The sequence below is a fragment of the Ceratotherium simum genome, chromosome 5, assembly GCF_057802395.1.
Source record: "Ceratotherium simum simum isolate JZ-2026a chromosome 5, ASM5780239v1, whole genome shotgun sequence".
NCBI lineage: Eukaryota > Metazoa > Chordata > Mammalia > Perissodactyla > Rhinocerotidae > Ceratotherium > Ceratotherium simum.
In genome coordinates this window covers 52,151,583-52,170,998 of record NC_141904.1, presented here as the reverse complement: position 1 = coordinate 52,170,998, position 19,416 = coordinate 52,151,583, and the positions used below count along the sequence as shown (strand labels likewise).

Genomic DNA, 19,416 nt, shown 5'->3' with positions numbered 1-19,416 from the left:
TCTTAATTTCAGGCCTCTGATAACACTAACAGCACGTAAAGGCAGTAGTGTCATGGAGAACAAAAGAGAGCTGAAGCACATCCTTTCTACCTCTCGTCATAAAAAGCAATTTACATTATAAAGATAATTTTGCATATATGATCTCAAATATTTAAAGTACTTTTATATGCATGTAGAAAGATCACGAAAATGATATTAGTATTTGTATTAGGGAAGTGGAATTACATAAATCATCTAAAACATTTTCCAAATTTTCTATAGTCATGCTATTGAAACTTTTTTAAATACAAAAATGAAGAGACAAAATTTCATACATATTCTTTAACCATTAGTGGACGCAAAATATATAAGACAGTCTAAATATTAAATTAAGTAACAAAAAGGACTGTGTAAACAAGCCAATCAAAATAGATGTTTTCAATACAACAGCTTAAGAAAAAATCCACGATGGATCTAAGTCAATGAGGCCAGGACTGAGTATATGCACTCTGTGGTAGTGCACCACATACAGTGATGCGCCTTTCTAGAGAGGGGCATCTACGCAAACTCTATCTTAATATTATGACACCCTTAGCTTGCTTGTCCATTCAACTATCTACACATATACCTACCCACTCACTCCACAGATACTCTCTGAGGACTAATCATGTACCACCAATGGTGCTGCATACAGGGAATACAGCAGTTTTGAGTCAAGCAAATGTTCGTATTCATCATGCTAATTCTCCCGACAGTAGCATGTTTTACCTCTCCTAGAAGCCTCTAGAGCACAGTATCTTTTAGTTTCTCGATTTTATTATCTTAGGAATAAGAAAAATGATTAATGGATGATCTGATAAAACTGTAGACTCAGTTCCTTCTACTAAGATTGTCTCAATGAAGGAAGAGTAGTTTTCAAAAGTTAAATTGGAGGATTGTCCTCATTGGAAGAAGACAGAGATGCTGTACAGTGAGAAGCAATACACGCTCACTATAAATTTCAACTATGAAAAAGAGTTTCCTGGCTATTTCTTCCTATGGTTTACTCTTAGAATAGTGAACAGTAAGTGCAGGGAATGGTCAACTGTTCTAGTCTCTTTTCTATCTTCACAGCAAAGGAAGACAGTGCAGCAGAGTAGTCAGGAGCATGGGTCTAATAGGAGCATGACATCTGATGTCAGATTGCCTGGTTTCTTTCTTGGCTTTTTCATGAAGCCACACTGTCTTATCTCCTATGGTAGGCTGTTGTAAGGATTAATCCATGTAAAGCACGCAGCATATTGCCTGGCATTGTGAACTGCTACTGCTGTTATAATTATTATCATTATGTATTATTACATCATTAGTCAAAATATGGCTTGAAGTATAAGGATGGTGATCAAAGAGACATAGCGTCTGAAAAAAAGACTCAAACAGATGGACACAACAGGAGGCATATATCTACATACAGAGGTAGTACAGAGCTGAGTTTTCAAAAATGGTCTTAGGTAAACAATCTTTACAAAAATATTTAGTCTTCTCTCACAACCTGTCATTGATCACTTATCCATCCATTCCAATAATTCAATAAATATTTATTAGTACCCACTTTATGCCAGGCTCATATGCTGAACTTAGGGACACAGCAGTGAATAAGAGATATACTCCTGGTCCTACATACTTTCAGGTGCACCTTTCTAAAGGCCCTGAATCTCTATATCAAATTCTTTGAATTTTACATTTCTTTTGAATATTCTATATTCTACTCTATTTTCTATTTGTATCTTTTTCTTCTAGGGTCCTCATCTGAACCACAGAACATAGAAAATAACCTGAAGTTAATTAATTACATACAGTGGATGTTTTAAAGCATTAGGACTTAGTTCTCCTCCAGAATCGTTGAGAAAGGCTGGATATATTAAGATTTCCTGTGAGCAGTGCCTTTTTCTAATACTTACAGTAAAAACAGCATACAGATAACAACTACACTAATGAAAGCATGGTATATTTATATAATAAAAAATATAATAAGCTATAACTAATAACAGCTACCCTTTATTGAACGCTTACTTGGAATAGGCATTCTATGTATATCATCTCGAAGCACTATGGGAAGTAGATAGTATTAGACCCATTTCATAATGAGGAAGGTGAAGCCCAGAGAGGTTAACCAAGAGGCCTATTAAGGGAGCAGAGTTGGGTTTATCTCAAGCTAGATTTGTCTTACTCTGAATCTATGGTATTTCTACTACACCTGCTGACTTTCTACTAATACTGATGAAAATTAAGTACTAATGGCTATAAGTGATTGTAATCAATTCAGTCAAAATAGTTTGAGGAATGATTTTGTGTCAATACATCAATCCAGAGGGAAACAATACAAATTGGTGAATGAGGGGCCACCAAGTGTAAGAACAAACGCCTTTCACTACTTAGATACATTTGCGTAGTGCCTACCAAGTGCGGGTGTTGTGCTAAGTGCAGGGTATGATAATGAGCAAAACAGACGTACAAAGTGAGTGTGTGTGTGTAAGTTAGTCATTTGAACATGATTACTTGACAGAAGGATTCTGACACACACGCATTTTAAAAATAGTTATCTCAGGGGCCAGCCTGGTGGCATAGTGGTTGAGTTCACGTGCTCAGCTTGGCTGCCTCGGGTTTGTGGGTTCGGGTCCTGGGCGCAGACCTACGCACCACTTATCAAGCCATGCTGTGGCAGGCATCCCACGTATAAAATGGAGGAAGATGGGCACGGATGTTAGCCCAGGGCCAATCTTTCTCAGCGAAAAGACGAGGATTGGCAACAGATGTTAGCTCAGGGCTAATCTTCCTCACCAAAAAAAAAAAAAATAATAAGTTATCTTAGACTTCTTGAGTAAAGCAAGATACTGACTGATGGTCACAACAACCTGTATAAGAACTCTAAGAAGTCTTTGGAAACTTCTGCTAATTTCAGATGTCCTTAAGCTGGAAAATATCACCAGGTCCTTAAAGGGAAAGTACTGAGCCATAAACTTTTTTGAGTCCTAGCTAAAAATCTACTCAGAGGAAACTTGTTGGGATGGAAGGTGGGGTGGCAGTATTTTCTGCATACTACAACCCAAACTACTGCTTGTGTTGCTTACTCCAAGAGCAATTCCCTTGGTGAGGGACATAAATTAAGTGGAAAGAAAGAGATATGGGTTGAAAGAAGGTACAAAAGAGAGAAGTAGGGAGGGAATATGATAGAGGGAGATGGAGAGAAAGAACAAAAGAACTAAAAATTATATGTTTATTGATGATGTCTTAAACATTGTGACTTGACAATAAAAAGATACCAATTATTTCATTTGATACTTATAATCTATAGAAACACAATTCTAATTCAACAAAAGCTATAAATTTACATTTTATTCAAATCTGTACTTTCTACCTAAAGGACAAATATAAAAATCCTATAAATTATTCTAATAATAAAACATTTCTTACTTAGATATTTTTCTAAGCCAAAAATCAATTAGGTTGTGTCAGTCCTGCATTAATGCAATTTTAACTTAGCTATGCTATATTTACTGTAGTAATGAGATTAGAGACTGAGAAGAAACTTTTATCAAGATCTTTATGGAAGGTGTTGAAAATATTAAATTAACACATTAAAATTACATTGCTAGACAAATTATTTTAAAATTCTCTTGGAGAGACTGTAATTAACTGACAATATTATTCTTTGAATAGGAGGCCTGAGCAGAGATAATGGCTAGTTAATTTGAACACAACTTCGTTTTATGCCCTTCTTGTATTTTAGTTTCTAAAAATTTAATAACATAAGTGCTGATTTCTACCTAATATAATTTTAATAATTTTTATTTATGAAATGAGTGTACACACATGCAAATAGGCCAACAAGTGTAAGCCACATATATTTAATGCCAGAATATTCAAATTTTTGGCCAAATAAATCATAATTTCTAATGTCAGGAAACAAAATAAAAATTGTTATGTAGATGTGGTGAGCTCTGCATTTAATTTGAACTCTAAATAAAAGAGTATAGCACCAGTTTAGTTTCCATCCTTGAAAGCTCTAACTCAATGCTAAATCAGATATATATTATGGGACACAGAGTATTCACTCTAGGGGAACAGAACAAAGATCAAATAACCAATGGACTAGAAATACTGGCAATACTTTGTCTGGTTTTAAGATTCACACTTAAAAATAATCAGAGAGATGGAAAAGTTCTGTATAAAGCATATAGGCTTTGGGATCAGTTCTGAGTAAAAACACCAGCTCTACCACTCACTATGCAACATTGGAAAAAGTGCTTCTGAGCCTCAGTTTCCTCGTTAGGTAAAACAGAGCTGCTATCTTGGAAGAGTATAATAGCATTTCATTATAACAGTACATATAAGTAAGAACATGCACTTGCCACAATGATATATAGGTAGATGTACTCAATAAACTATTAATAGCTATTATTAGTAACTTCTGAAATAGGTTCTGAAAAGGCAGAGCTATAATGTCTGTGTAAGAGCTTATATAAAAAGGCATAAAAGTTTCAAATTATACATGATTAACATTAATTACATCAACTAAAATGTAAAAATACATTTTGCAAACATTGTGCATTCACCACATGCCAACATATGCTAAGCTTCAATATTTTATGGCATTTATAAAAGTGTGGTGGAACAAGAAGTGTGGAACTATCAGGACATAAAACAGCAACAATGGATATGTTTATCAGAGCTCAGCCGTTGCGTGGAACAGTCTCCTTTACATAACCTAACAGTATAAAATGATTTTACTTTTTGCAGTATACCATCTCTTCTTTCAAAGAAAGAAGGAAAATTTTTTAAAAAGTTAGTTCAAGTGAGAACTAGAGAGAATAGTCCTATCAGTTTTGGGGGCAACATGTCTTTTTTCTTTAATAATGACAGACCTACAAAGTTCTTATTTAAGTTTTTAGGTGACTGTATTTTCCACTGGGGTAAAAAAACGAAAGAAGAGGAAAAGAGGAAAGAAAGAAGTGGAAGGGGAGAGAGAAAGGAAGGAAGAAGATACAAACAAGGTGCAGGGGGAAGGGAGAGGGGAGGATGAAAAAAAGTAGGGGAGGGGGATGAAACTATGCTCCTGATTTTTCTTTGTTTACTAAAATGGACATATAACTACTTCCTCCTACACACACACTTTGTTGAGAAAAAGTTATTATAATGAAGGTGGAATCGCTCTTTAATTTACTGACAGGTATTTATAATGGTCTTTGCCTTTTTCAAATATAATTTGAACTTGTTTCCAAGCTACCATCTTTACGTTTTCCAATTTGATTGCAAAATCTGATTGGTCTGTTTCCCAAGTTTTATTATAAACAGCTATTGATAGTTCTAAAATATTTCTCTTCTTTATTTACTGGTACGTATAGCTGTAGTTAAATTGCAACCTAATGATTTATAAAACTGTTAGTGTCATCAGTTAAAATGTAAGAATTTGCTCGGCACATAGTAAAGTTATGTTTGCAATTATTACTATTATTGATCTTTTAAATAAATGCAATGATACCATTTTATAACAGTACTGTTTGGAACCCAGGAGACAGGATCAGTAGCTATACTGTAAGTTAACATACTATATTTTGCTAAGATTTTTATCGCCCCAAGACAGATTTAGAGAACACTGTCTTATCTATGGTACACCTGAAATCCATGTTATAAAGGAGTCTGTGGTGTGTGCCAAGCAACCCTATTAACAGTCAAGAGAGGGTGTAATTTAATGAAACAAACAAGGATAAGATATTTTCACTTTAAAAGGTCACAAATAGCCAATTTAGGGTTGTACTTTTTTCTTTACCATTGATGAACAGTATCACTCCGGGCTTGATCCACTGCTTATTAGATTCTGTGTATCCTCTTTCCTGATTTACTCTTCCACTTTTGCAAGAAAACATTCTTAAGTCCCTTCTTAAGAAAAGGGCCATGAAAGGTAACTTCTGCATCCCTGAATACTTTAAAATGGCTTTATTTGGCCCTTACACTTGATAGTTTGGTTGTTTATAAAATTCTGGCTGGCCTTTCCCTCAAGAATTTTGAAGATATTACTTCATTATGTTTTAGCATCCATCGTTACTGATAAAACTTTTCAGGCTGGTGTCATTCTCATTCTTTTGTAAGAAGACCTGTTTTTCTATCTGAAAATTTTTTAGGATTTTCTCTTCAGCCTTAGAATACTGAAATATCTTAATGTGCCTCGCTGTGGTATTTTCGTCCCCATTCATTATACTAGGTATTTGGTGGGCTCTTTCTATCCTAAAACTCCTCCTCTTTGGCTCTGTGAAATTCTCTTCTATCCTTTCTTTAGAATTTCCTCTTTATCGCCTTTGTTCTTTTTCTAGAAATTATAATGTCTGATGTTGGACCCCCTGTATTAAACCTCTGCATTGCTCTTCATTTCTCATCTTTTTGTTTTATTTTCCTAGAGATAACATAAAATTACCTTCCTGAATGTTTTATTTTGAAACCACATTCTCCATTCCTTTTTCATAAGCATTTTATTCTACTTAATAGATCTTGATTCTCTTTGAGAATACTCAGAGATTTTTTTCTTCTTTTTTTGCTGAGAAAGATTCACCCTGGGCTAACATCCGTTGCCAGTCTTCCTCTATTTTGTATGAGTGTCGCTGCCACAGCATGGCTGCTGACAAGTGGTATAGGTCTGTGCCTGGGAACCGGGCCAAGGCCACCAAAGTGGAGTGCGCCAAACTTAACCACTAGGCCATGGCATAGGCCCCTACTCAGAAATTTTTTTAAAAGTTCTTTACTAATCTCTAGTTCTCTCTGAGGCCTGGTTATTTCCTCTAGGTAAGGTGTGTTGTTTATCCTGGTCTCTCTCTCTTCCTTGTGGAAGGATTTTTTCAAATACCTGATGATACTCTTTGTCCATTCAGATTTAAAAGGTACTAGAAGAAGAAGTGTGGTGAGTTTTTTGTACATGAGTAGGTGACTAGCAAGCTTCTCTTTCTAGTAAGTGGAAGTGATCTGGTCATTACACTTTGAAACCTTTAAATGCCACAATATGGAGTGCTTTGCAATAAAGTCCCATTTCACACTCTTGTTGCCCAGTTTCCCCCCAGGCAGTTGGTCTTGGTATTTGTTTATCTGAAGGGCAAACACCTGGCTGTCAGGCTTTCTGCTCATGGCTGTGGATTATTCCTTTTACATACTTTTAAGCAATCCCCCTTTTTTAAGCTCCAAGGCACACTCCCATTCTCCATGATTCTGGGAGCTGCAGTGCAGAGCAGCTCCTTCATTAGCTAAAGTTTCCTCCACATATACTGGGCCTTCCTCTGTCAATAATCCTCCACCTACCTTCCAGCTTCTAGAAATGGGTTCATATATCCCATATATTGCTAGGATCCCTCCCATTCTCTTTATTTTCTCTCATTTCAATGATGTCTTGAGAGAGAGCTAAAGACTTGTACTAAAATATACTTAAGGTATATACATATACCTTAAACAGGAAGCAACCTGGTCAGTTCAAAGTTCAATGTACCTGATTTTAAGAGAATGACAACAGCACCTGAGAATTATATCAATTATTAAATCTAGGAACAAATAAATCTGAATACTATCTACTCTAGCTTCCTATGCCAAAGTCTTAGAATTTTACTTTTATGGCAATAGCAAATAATCACACACACTGCATAAACGCAGGACTATTTTTGAATGACAAATTAGTTAAGAATCTTCTAAAATACAGATGTAGATAGTTCCCATTTGTAGTATATGCTTATTCAGATTCATTGTATGGCTATAAAATGTAAAGGACACCAAATTCACGTGAAATAAAAAGGTATTAAAAGATGGAACAAAAATGTATTCTGATCACTGAGGTCTAGAATCAAGGAATTTGAGCTAGAAGAGATCTCAGAGGATAATGCAGTCCAATTATGTAATTTTCCAGAAGTGAAAATAGAGGTTGAGAGAGTTTCAGTGAGTAGAACCAGTGAGTCTCCTTGGCTAAACTAAAAGAAAAAACTCCTCATAGTAAAAATTATCAAAGCTTAAGGGAGAATATAACAACGTCTTTTAATCATTAAAGAGAAGCTCTGATCAGGTACAAATCCCATGATAAATGAGTTACCATAAACGAAACTAAGAGATGCCCAAACGATACTCATACTTACTCATTACCCCAGTCCAGGCGCACAGTGATGTGCCGCTTAACCTCCCGCACTTGATCCTGAGTCAGGTGGCCAGACAGTAGCTGCCTTCGAAGGTCAATAAGTTCATTCATCACATGGCGTAGCTTGTAGAAAAGATCTACTTTGTGTTTCTGGAGGGGCATTTTTGGTGTTGAATGAAATAAAAAATGGATATGGGAAGAGAATGAAAAAAGAAAGCGAAATAGTTCAACTATGGAAAGCACTCATTTTTCTGAACTTCTTTAGGCAACGTAAAAAGGAGCTTATTCAAGAATCTTAAAGTCCTTAGTTCCTATTGTCTAAAAATCTCTACACAGTGACATCTAACAGGTAATATAATTGATCTGGATCATGCAAAGTATCATTTGTTTATTTCTACTCCATCCTGGACTATTCATTTTCCAGTAAATCAAAGTTACTAAACTTAATCAGAACAGAAAGTTACACAGGAGCCTAGAGCTATTTTCCCTGACAGAAGTTACTCTGTATGTAACAACCAAGATTTCAATCATTCACCAATATCTCTGATTTCTCCAGGAGGGATACTCAAGTTGAGGGAGAGAGAATCACTTGCCCTATTTTGAAGGAACTAAGGTTTCAATATAAAGCCACAGTCTCTGGAGTGAGAGGCACTCCAGGTTTCCAGGTCTCATCTAGCTTTAATTAGCATTTTGTAAACTACGTGTCCCTAGTGTCATAGATTTCTACCTTTTCGGTTTAATAAAAAGTGTTACCTTTATAAGAGTTAATTGTAAACATCTTAATGAACTTAATTATGGACATCACAATGGTTTTAACCTTACAAGTAAGAAATGTAAGTGCCATCACAGTAGACGCTTGAGCAAAAATATTTACTTAAGAATATAGATTTAAAAACTAAAGTCTTATTTGCTCACAAGTGAAATCTTGATTTTGGAATTTTTAGGTTTCTGTTTCTGTTATAGAGAAGCATAACTTTATATGATAATTAAAATTCTTAGAATGTAACTTATCTATAAAGAATGCTTTTTTTTTTTAATGCCACAGGTTAATGCAGTTGTGTTTCATTTAATTTTTATTTATTTATTTTTTTCCCCCAAAGCCCCAGTAGACAGTTGTATGTCATAGTTGCACAGCCTTCTAGTTGCTGTACGTGGGACGCAGCCTCAGCATGGCCGGAGAAGTGGCGTGTAGGTGCGCGCCTGGGATCCGAACCCGGGCCGCCAGCAGCACAGCGCGCGCACTTAACCGCTAAGCCATGGGGCCGGCCCTATAAAGAATGCTTTTAAAGACAGATCAACCGGTACCATAGTGTTAGTAAAGTTTCTATTTGGGATGTCCTCTAAAAAGACACTTGCCAAAATAAGCTTGATTTCAAGTGGCTATAAATAAAATTAATTATAAAGCAAATTACAAACCAGTAGAATCAGCTAATGTTTTTAGGTGGCAGTGATCTTACTACTACATCATACTACTACATACTACTACATACATACATCATACTACTACATCATACTACTTAGAAATCATCTAATGGAGCACTTAGAAATCATCTAATGGAGCATTAGACTTTTAAAAGTCCATCTTAAAGAGAAACTATTTATAACTAGAAGATCTTAGAAATCAAGCACTCTAACTACATCGTTTCAAATAGCATGCTGTCCTTTCTTCACTCAATGAACATCTGAAGACAAGTTAAGCACCGTGATGGTACACGATGCTGGCAGAAGGGAAGAACTCAAATTCATGCCAGCTCAAAAAGCAACAAGGCCAAAGCAAACTGCATCATCTGGAAAATTGAGATCTTGACGATAAGCAATAAAGGCAATGTGGTGTTTGCTTTCAGCACATCATTTCTTTTTGATAAAAAAAGGCTACCTGTCTAAGTTTAAAATAGAAAATCAGAATTATATAATTATTTTCCCATCAAACCATACACAATAATCCACTGCATACATACATAAGCATTTATTCATCCACTCGATTAACAAATGCTTATTGAGCACCTGCTGAGTGTTTTCACTTTGCTGTGATCAAAAATCCCTATTCTCATGGTGCTTTCATCCTGGAGAGCAGAGACAGACCACAGAAATAAATGATGGTAGCAAAAAGTTCTAAGAAGAAAAATTAAAGCAGAGTAGGGACAGTGGGTAGCTAAGTGTGGACTGGCTGGGGAATGGAAGAAGGTACTGCTTCCAGTAGGGTGGCCAGGGAAAGGTTTCTTTGGGAGCTGAACTTTAAGTGGAAACCTGAATGAAATAAGGTGAAGGCATTTTGGAAAACTGGGGAAGTTTTAGAGGCATAAGAAACAGCAAGAGTAAATGCCCCCATGTGGAAGTGAACTCGGCATTTTCGCGGAGAACAAAGAGGTCAGTGCAGCTGAAGCAAAGTGAACAATGGGGATCCAGTCAGAGAGGCAACAGGGACCAGGTTATGCAGGGCCTTTGTAAGCCATGTTAAGAGCTTTGGCTTATATTCCAAGCAAGATGGGAAGCCACTGGAGATTTGGAGCAGAAGAGTCGTGTGATATGACTTAAGTCCTGAAAGCATCACTCTGAGTGCTCTGTTGAGAATAAACCATGAAAAGGCAAAGAGGAAAGTGGGAATTCCAGTCAGAACGCTATTTATTACAACAATGCATAGGATGATGGCTGACTGGATGAAGGTAAGAATGGTGATGGTAAAAATTTTAGAGCTTGGAGTTTTGACATGTTTTGTAGATAGACCTGTCAGGACCTGTTGATAGATGAGATGTGGGATATGAATGTGGTCAACAATCACTCTTTTTCTTGGCCTGGGGAGCGTGTCTGGAAGAAGGACCAAGGTTCAACTTGGACATGCTAAGTTTGACATTGAGTTAAGAGGTCAGGAAGGTGAGAGTATCTAGCAGAGGAAACTAAGAAGGAGTAACCAGTGAGGTGAGAGGAAATACAGGAGAGTACTGAAAACAGGGGGACTTTGTTTTAAGGAGGACTTTGTCAAATGCACTGAGAGGTTAAATAAAATACAGACTGAGAATTGGCCTAGATTTGGCATTATGGTGGCCAGCAATGAACTCTACAAGGGCAGTTTTAAATGAATGGTTGAGTGAGTTCAAGAGTAATGGGAGAAAAAGGAATGGAGAGAGAGCATAGACAACTCTTTTGTAGAATTTTCAGTAATTCCAAGCAGAGAAATGGGGTAGCAGAATGGAGTTGTGTGATCAAGGGAAAGTTTTTTAAAATGGGACAAAATTTCAGGCTATTTGTATGCTGAAGGGAATGATCTAGTAGAGATGGAAAATTTGATGACGGAGGTGTTAAATCTTTGAGTAGCCAAGAAGAGATGGGTCCCAGGTCAAAAGGGGAGGTTTCGCTTAGGCTGGATACTCTATATAGCATCACGGAGAGAAAAAGTATAGAATATGGGTAGTAACATAGGTAGTTGGGAGATTTGGTGATAGGATAACTAAATTTTTTCTCTGGTTGCTTTAATCTCAAGGAAATAAAAAGTAAGGTCATCAGCCGAGCATGAGTGGGATGGGACAGGGTGTTAGAGGTTGGAGAATATGTAAAACAGTTTCATAGAGAATGGTAACACAAATCAGCAGGGGAAAGGTGGTTTAACTGTCAGATGGTTTTGAGATTTGTGAACACTAATTAAAAGTGCGATTGTGGTTTTTTTTAAGCCAATTATAATGAAGTATATTGATACAGAAATATGTTTATATGTATGTGTATATATACACATATATACACAGACATAATATATACACACATGCACATACATACAATATCTATGCAACACATATATGCACACATATATATACAATATCAATGCAAGAATATACTAATAGAGTCTTTTAAGGCATTACATAGTTACTTATTTTTTTAATCAAGAGTTTCTAACAGGTTCTATCGTCCACAGTTGACTACAATATCTCCCACTCCAAGGACTCTTCTGCAAAAACATGACCTTGACACCCCTCCAGTATGAGGTGGAGTATATTTCTTCACACCCTTGAATCTGGGCAGGCCGTGAGACTGCTCTGACCAATCGAACACGACAGCAGTGAGCTAGGGTAGTTCTAGGCACAGCCCTTAACTAGTCTTGCAGCTTCTGCTTCCTGCCTCTTGGAATACATAGTCTTGGGAGGTTCCCTCTCAGAATTCAGCTTCCATGCTGTGCAAAGCCCAAGCTACATGGAAAGGCCAAAGGAGACACTCTAGTAAGCAGTCCCAGCTGAGTGAGTGAGCCATCTTAGATGCCATGTGTAGCCCAGTCGAGCCTTCAGAGGACCATAGCTCCTACCAACATCTGACTGCAACAGAGTGAGAAACTCTATGTGAAAACTTCCCAACAAGCTCACTGTATCCAGAGAAGAATGAAATATAGTAAATAGTTGTCTTAAGTCACTAAGCTTTGAGGTAGTTTGTTATGTAGATAGCTGGAACAACTGTACAGTATTTTTTTCCAATAGAAAATTAGTTACTGTTTCTAAATATATAAAGCTGGGAATGCTAACCCCGCACTAAGAATGAAATGGATCATATAATCAGAAAGCAGCACTATTATTACAATCAATGTGCTAATTTCTTTTTCCACGCCAACCTAATGACCTCTTTGACCAGACGCCCTAGCACTAAAGGCTCCACTCAGCATTGCTCTGACACCATGCTGCACTATTGGGTTTATTAGCAGAAGAGAATACATACCATTCAAGGTGAGGAATCTGGGCAACTGGCCCCAGAGCACACAATTTACCTAGGATCACCTGATGCCACAGGACAGCTGAATATCCCACTCAGGCTGAACAATCCTTGTCTACTGAGAGGCCTGCTCCTCAGTGGATTAAAGTAACAGCATAATTAGGTTGGCAGTAAGGTTTAGCTTTCCTGCATCCCTAGTTCCTGTCACTGATAAAATAAAAGCAGAAAAATTTTTAAAAAGAGGAAGAAGAAAAAGAAAGCTGTAGCCCACCTTAGCAACACGTTCACTCTCTCCAAAAGCTCTATAGTCTAATATTTGTCAAGAATAGTCACAAAATATTTGGACAGTATACTGAAGAGTCAGCAGAAAGCATAAATTTAGAATAATTAAACTATGTTGCAACTACATGCCAAGAAGAATCTGCCTCATCATTGTGAAAGAATCCCTGAAACTCTGCAGAAAAATTTTGAGTTTTAATACTCGATTTAAAAATTATTTTTACTAAACTGGTTGTAACCCAATGTGGAAAGAAAAGTTGTGCTGCAATGATGCCTCTGAGTTAGTAAATGAGCAAAGTTGTAGAGTATCTATCATAAAGTATGTTACACCTTTATTTTAAAACTACAAATGCATACAGACTGGTTAATATATGCTAATATGATTATAAAATCTAATTAAAAGAAAATTACATCAAAAGTACTGCTCTCCTCAAAAAGAACAAATGTCCTGCCATGAGTACTAAAAACTTTAGGTGAAAATCAATTTAATGGAAGTTAAACATTGCATCTAAAGTCCAAGTTGTTAAGAGAAGACTCCCAGATCTCTCTCCATTTTACCTCTTACTTTTGAATATTCTTTTATTATATCTAGGTAGATGGCTTATTTTCTCATTTTATTTCTTGTTAAAAAATTAACCATTAAGAACTTGAGTTTATTCAAACTTCTCCAATATTCCTTTTTTTAAATTATTATTAATAATCAAGTCTCTTACTATGAAGTAACCTCAAATCCTATTCAAAATGTTTATATTATACCCCAAAGCTCTAGGACTCATCTCAGCATAATATAAAAATATCTAAACTGCCGTATTTGCAACCCCAATGACCTTTCTGCAAAAAATATGTTTTAAGCCCAGAAATTTAAACTTTCATTTTAGGTTGTTCAATGACATAGCTGGCAAAGGCTTGAAAATGAGTTCAAAAGAGAAATTTCTGTGAAACAAAACAATATCTGAATTCAAGCTCTTTCATACTGATCTTCAAAGCAAATATTTGCAAGAAATAAAAATGCAAAAAAGCAATAAGGAACTTCTTTTTAAACTGTTCACTAATATGGCGGTGTGCCTATACAATCTATTTGCTTGGCATACATATTTACTCTTCCATCTCTCAGGGGCCAGGATATCTTCCTCACTCCACTGACAACCCAAACACATTCTCCCTTACAGACTTATTGATAACCAAAATAACACCCTTTAAAACTTCAAGCCTCTTTTATAACACAAATATTTGCAGGAGAGCTAAGACTTGAAACTCTATCTTAGTTTAAGTAAGCTGATCAAAAATTCTTTCCCTAGAACAAATAAGAATCTTCATAAGAAGAAGAAAAACCAACTGAAAGGTGGGGAAAATATCAGTGATATGAAAAATGTAGGCTGCAGTTGCTGATGTCAAGGGCACCCATCCACAATTCTGAACAGGCTAACAGTGGGCTGTGGACAATTAAGGCATTCTCAGGCTCACAGTCAGCCCTTCTACACAAGACAGAATGAACTTCTACTTAAAGACAGCATTTAATCTGTCTCCTCTAGGTACCTCTTCTTAGATACAGAGACCAATAAGAAACCTGCCCCAATCACCCCCTCCTCCAAATGTTAAAGATGAAAGCTGGAAAGTAGTTAACCTGGCAGAAAATACAAGACTGAAAAATAAGCCCTGGTGACAGAGTGAGGAAATCAAATGGGGAGGGTGGGAGGGTACAGAAAGGCTCAGGGACTGGAGGTACCAGGAACCTCTGAAGATGTATATGTTGGTGTGGGTGTGGTGGGTCTGGAGGGTGTGCTTGGGGAATGGAAACAGGAGAATTGGTTAAGGGGCTGGCCCGGTGGCATAGCAGGTAAATTCCCATGCTCCGCTTCGGCAGCCCAGGGTTTATGGGTTTGGGTCCCAGGCACAGACCTACAAACCACCCATCAAGCCATGTTGTGGCGGCATCCCACATACAAAATAAAGGAAGACTGGCACAGATGTTAGCTCAGGGACAATCTTCCTCACCAAAAAAACAAAGTCTTTTAAAAGGCTGTAAGACCTTCAGATCATCACCCTTACTCTACTCTGCCAGGCTTTCTCTACCTGATAGCTTTCTCCACGTGATACTTTGCTCCCCGCAGAGGTTAAAACAGGGTCTATACACTGGAGGGCACCAAACAGAGCTGATGATGTTAAAACAAGGAGAAATTAAGTCAAAGACTAGGTAGTAAATGATGGGATCCCTGGTACTCTTCCCACACTGAGCTCCCAAAGTGTTGACAGCCAGGCCTACACCTTCTTAGGAAGGACAATATAGGATTCTTCACTGGGAAAACTCAGCCCAGGAAAAAGACCCAGAAATATTGGCAGTTGCTCTCCTCCCACGAAAAGCCAGTCCCTCTTCTGATCACTCTTGAGTAATGTCCACCAGTTAGTAAATACTAGCCCCATTCACAGAGCTTTCTGTCAATATTTTAATGCCTCATTCTTAAATATGAATAGAAAAGAACACCATATAAGGAAGAAAGCTTCCAACATGACAGAAAGAGACCCAAACAATAAGAAAAATGGAAATTGGAGGAAAGAGAAACAATGCCAGGAGTACAAGAAAATTTCAAAGAAATAATAATTAATATTTTTGGAGAGCATAGAGATAGGAACAGGATATAGTAACAGAAAAGGAGAAAAAGATCCAGAGCCCAAAGGGCTTTTGGAACTTAAAAATAGGATAGCTATAATTTAAAACAAAATTCAGTAAAAATGATGGAATAGAAAGTTGAGAAATTCTGCTAGAAAGTAGAACATAAAAGTAATACAATGGATAAACGGGGCAGAAAATATAAGAAAACTAGTGAATCATACCAGGACATCCAATTTTTTTTTTCCCCCCAAAGCCCCAGTAGATAGTTGTATGTCATAGTTGCACAGCCTTCTAGTTGCTGTATGTGGGATGTGGCCTCAGCATGGCCGGAGAAGCGGTGCGTCGGTGCACGCCCGGGATCCGAACCCCGGGCCGCCAGCAGCGGAGCGCGTGCACTTAACCGCTAAGCCACGGGGCCGGCCCCATGACGTCCAATTCTAATAAAAGTTCTAGGAAGAGAGAACTGTGAGAACAGAGGAAGAAACTGTCAAAGAAGTGATAAAATAAATGTCCCAGACCTGAAGTAAATGAGTTTTTAGGATGACAGAACTCAGTCGGTATAATCAATGAAAAAAGATAGAACTAAGACACATCACTGTAAAATTACAGAACACTGGGGATAAAGAGATGATTCTAAAATCTTTCATGGAAAACAATTTGTCGATTAAAGAGTCAGGAACTAGAATGACATTGGATTTCTCAACATCAACAGCAGAAGGCAGAAAATAATGAAGCAATGCTTTAAAACTTCTGTACTTTATCTGTAACCAAGAATTTTATATCAAGCCAAACTATCAATCAAGGTAAGGCTAGACATTTCAAATATGCAAAATCTCAAAAAAAATTTTCTCCCACATACTTTTCACAGGAAGCTATGCAGAAAGAGAGTCATCAAATGAGGAAGTAAACCAAGAATAAGGTGACACTGGTTTAATCCAGGGGACAAACGGACCTAGGAGAGGGGCAAAGAAAATTCTCACCAGAATAACACAGGAAGTTGGAGGGTTCCATATGGGATAACACTGAAAAAAAATTAAACCGGTAAAATACCTAAAGTGTTTGAACATACTCAAAGGAGATTTTCATTTCTGCCAGAGGGTTAGGCATAAAACAGAGGAAACAAAACAAATGAAAAGAGAAACAATTATTAACTATAAAAAAACAAAGTTACACAAGAAATGAAATGTAACCTTAATTCACTATGTGGCTCAGAGGCGAAGTACTAGTTACACAGGCATATTGCTTTAACCAAAAAAAATGGTGATATAATTCTTTTGGAAGTATTGGAGGAAGGAAAGAGTATAAGTGCACGGAGAAGAACATTCAGAGCTTAATTCTTATCTTCTATAATAGGAGATCACTAAATGATACTTAAAAATAGAAAAAAATCAAGACATACATTATAAATTATTATTTAGAAGTATGAAATATCAGAAGAAATAGTTAAAGAGATGAATAAAATGGGTGTAGAGTGAGAATCAGGTACGGGGAGAGACAGGGCCAAGAACTACTATTTTTCATTAAAGGCCTAGTTGTCTTTAATGTATGATTTAAAACCCCATATATACATGTATCTTTGATATATTTTTTGTGTGTGTGTGAGGAAGACCAGCCCTGAGCTAACATCCATGCCAATCCTCATTTTTTTGCTGAGGAAGACTGGCCCTGGGCCAACATCCATGTCCATCTTCCTCTACTTTATATGGGGGACGCCTGTCACAGCATGGCTTGATAAGCAGTGTGTAGGTCCACGCCCAGGATCCAAACCCGTGAACCTCGGGCCACCGAAGTGGAGTGCGTGAACTTAACCACTATGCCACCGGGCCTGCCCCGATATCTTTGATTTTTTTTAAAAGATGAAATTAAATAACCCCTACCATAAAAGGCCCTCCCCTATCCTCTACCACAAGTGGGTTGCTCTGGGTCACAAAGTTAAGTAGAGTGTCAATCCAGCCTTCACTGCTGTTTATTACTTTAAATATTAACAAATGAAATCAGCCAAACCTGCACTAGTACAATGATCCCCTGTCAGAATCAACACAAAGCTTGACCATTTATACATCTCATTCCCAGAGTGGAGGAGGAACAAAACACATTCCACAGCAGAAGAATGCCCTGGAGAAAGCTTTGTCTCCTGACTAGAGCACAGCATCTGTCCATTCATAGCTTTCACATCTGGTGACAGTACATACAGGACAGAAATGACAGCAGCTATCGTGCCAACCAAGCTACTTCAGGATATGAGTCACCCTCCTGCAGCAAAGAAGGGAAAAAGGCAGAAGGAGCACATTTGCATCAAAGTTATCAAGAGATGCATCATGAACAGTACTTTCAACACAAGGCCATAACGTAATTCCAAGAGCATAAAGGGACCGTGTTGTGCTAAATCCTACCCATCTGGCTCTAGCCCTTTTAAATGACTCTTCCTTACCTACCGAAAAGAACAAAACAGCTGGGAACTTTAAATGAAAACATAAACTACCTTACTCCCCCACTCCACCACCCCTTACCATTTACCCCTCGAGTTTATCACCATTAAAAACACTCACTCTATAAAGAGCTTTTATAAGACTAATGAAACCAGAATCAAGATGAACAGACAACCAACCAGCTGGGAGAGAATATTTGCAAAACATACATCTGACAAGGGGTTGATCTCCATAATATATAAAGAACTTACACAACTGAACAACAAAAAAACAAACAACCCGATCAAAAAATGGGCAGAGGAAATGAAGAGACACTTCTCCAAGGAAGATATACACATGGCCAATAGGCACATGAAAAGATGCTCAACATCACTAATCATCAGGGAAATGCAAATCAAAACAACACTAAGATACCACCTCACACCCGTTAGAATGGCTATAATCACCAAGACAAAAAACAACAAATGTTGGAGAGGATGTGGAGAAACAGGAACCCTCATACACAGCTGGTGGGAATGCAAATTGGTGCAGCCTCTATGGAAAACGGTATGGAGATTCCTCAAAGAATTAAAAATAGAGATGCCCTATGATCCAGCCATCCCACTACTGGGAATCTATCCAACGAACCTGAAATCAACAATCCAAAGAGGCTTATGCACCCCTATGTTCACTGCAGCATTATTCACCATAGCCAAGAAGTGGAAGCAGCCTAAGTGTCCCTCGACTGACGATTGGATCAAGAAGATGTGGTATATATACACAATGGAATACTACTCAGCCATAAAAAAAGACAAAATCGTCCCATTTGCAACAACATGGATGGGCCTGGAGCGTATTATGTTAAGTGAAATAAGCCAGAAAGAGAAAGACAAACACTGTATGATCTCACTCATATGTGAAATATAAACCAACACATGGACAGAGAAAACTGGACTGTGGTTACCAGGGGCAGTGGGGGTGGGGGGGTGGGCACAAGGGGTGAAGGGAGTCATATATATGGTGATGGACAAACAAAAATGTACAACCCAAAAATTTCACAATGTTAGAAACCATTGAAACATCAATAAAAAAAAAAAAAAAAACAACACTCAACCTGTGAAATTTATCCAGACCATCTCCTGCCTTCCTACGACTGATCCTTGCTCTGGAGTTTCATAATTTTTTAATGTAGAGACAATACAGCACAGTGGGTAAGAATACTGGCTCTGGAGTCAGAATGCCTGGTTTTCTATTTCAATTCTGCCAACTGTGGTGCCTTGGGCAAGTTTACTAACCTCTGCATGACTTTGGTTGCC

At 37.5% G+C, this 19,416-nt stretch overlaps 1 protein-coding gene across 9 annotated transcripts in view; it reads right to left on the bottom strand.

Annotated features, from left to right (window-relative positions):
• DOCK3 (dedicator of cytokinesis 3) overlaps positions 1-19,416 on the bottom strand; it is a 448,733-nt gene that overhangs the window by 222,842 nt on the left and 206,475 nt on the right. For 8 of the 9 annotated variants that reach the window (XM_087431091.1, XM_087431098.1, XM_087431092.1 and 5 more), the window contains exon 6: positions 8,118-8,266. The exons of the other annotated variant lie outside the window; for it this stretch is intronic. In XM_087431091.1, coding sequence (XP_087287217.1) covers positions 8,118-8,266 — 149 coding nt within the window. The remainder of the gene's footprint in view (positions 1-8,117; positions 8,267-19,416) is intronic. 9 annotated transcript variants of the gene reach the window in all.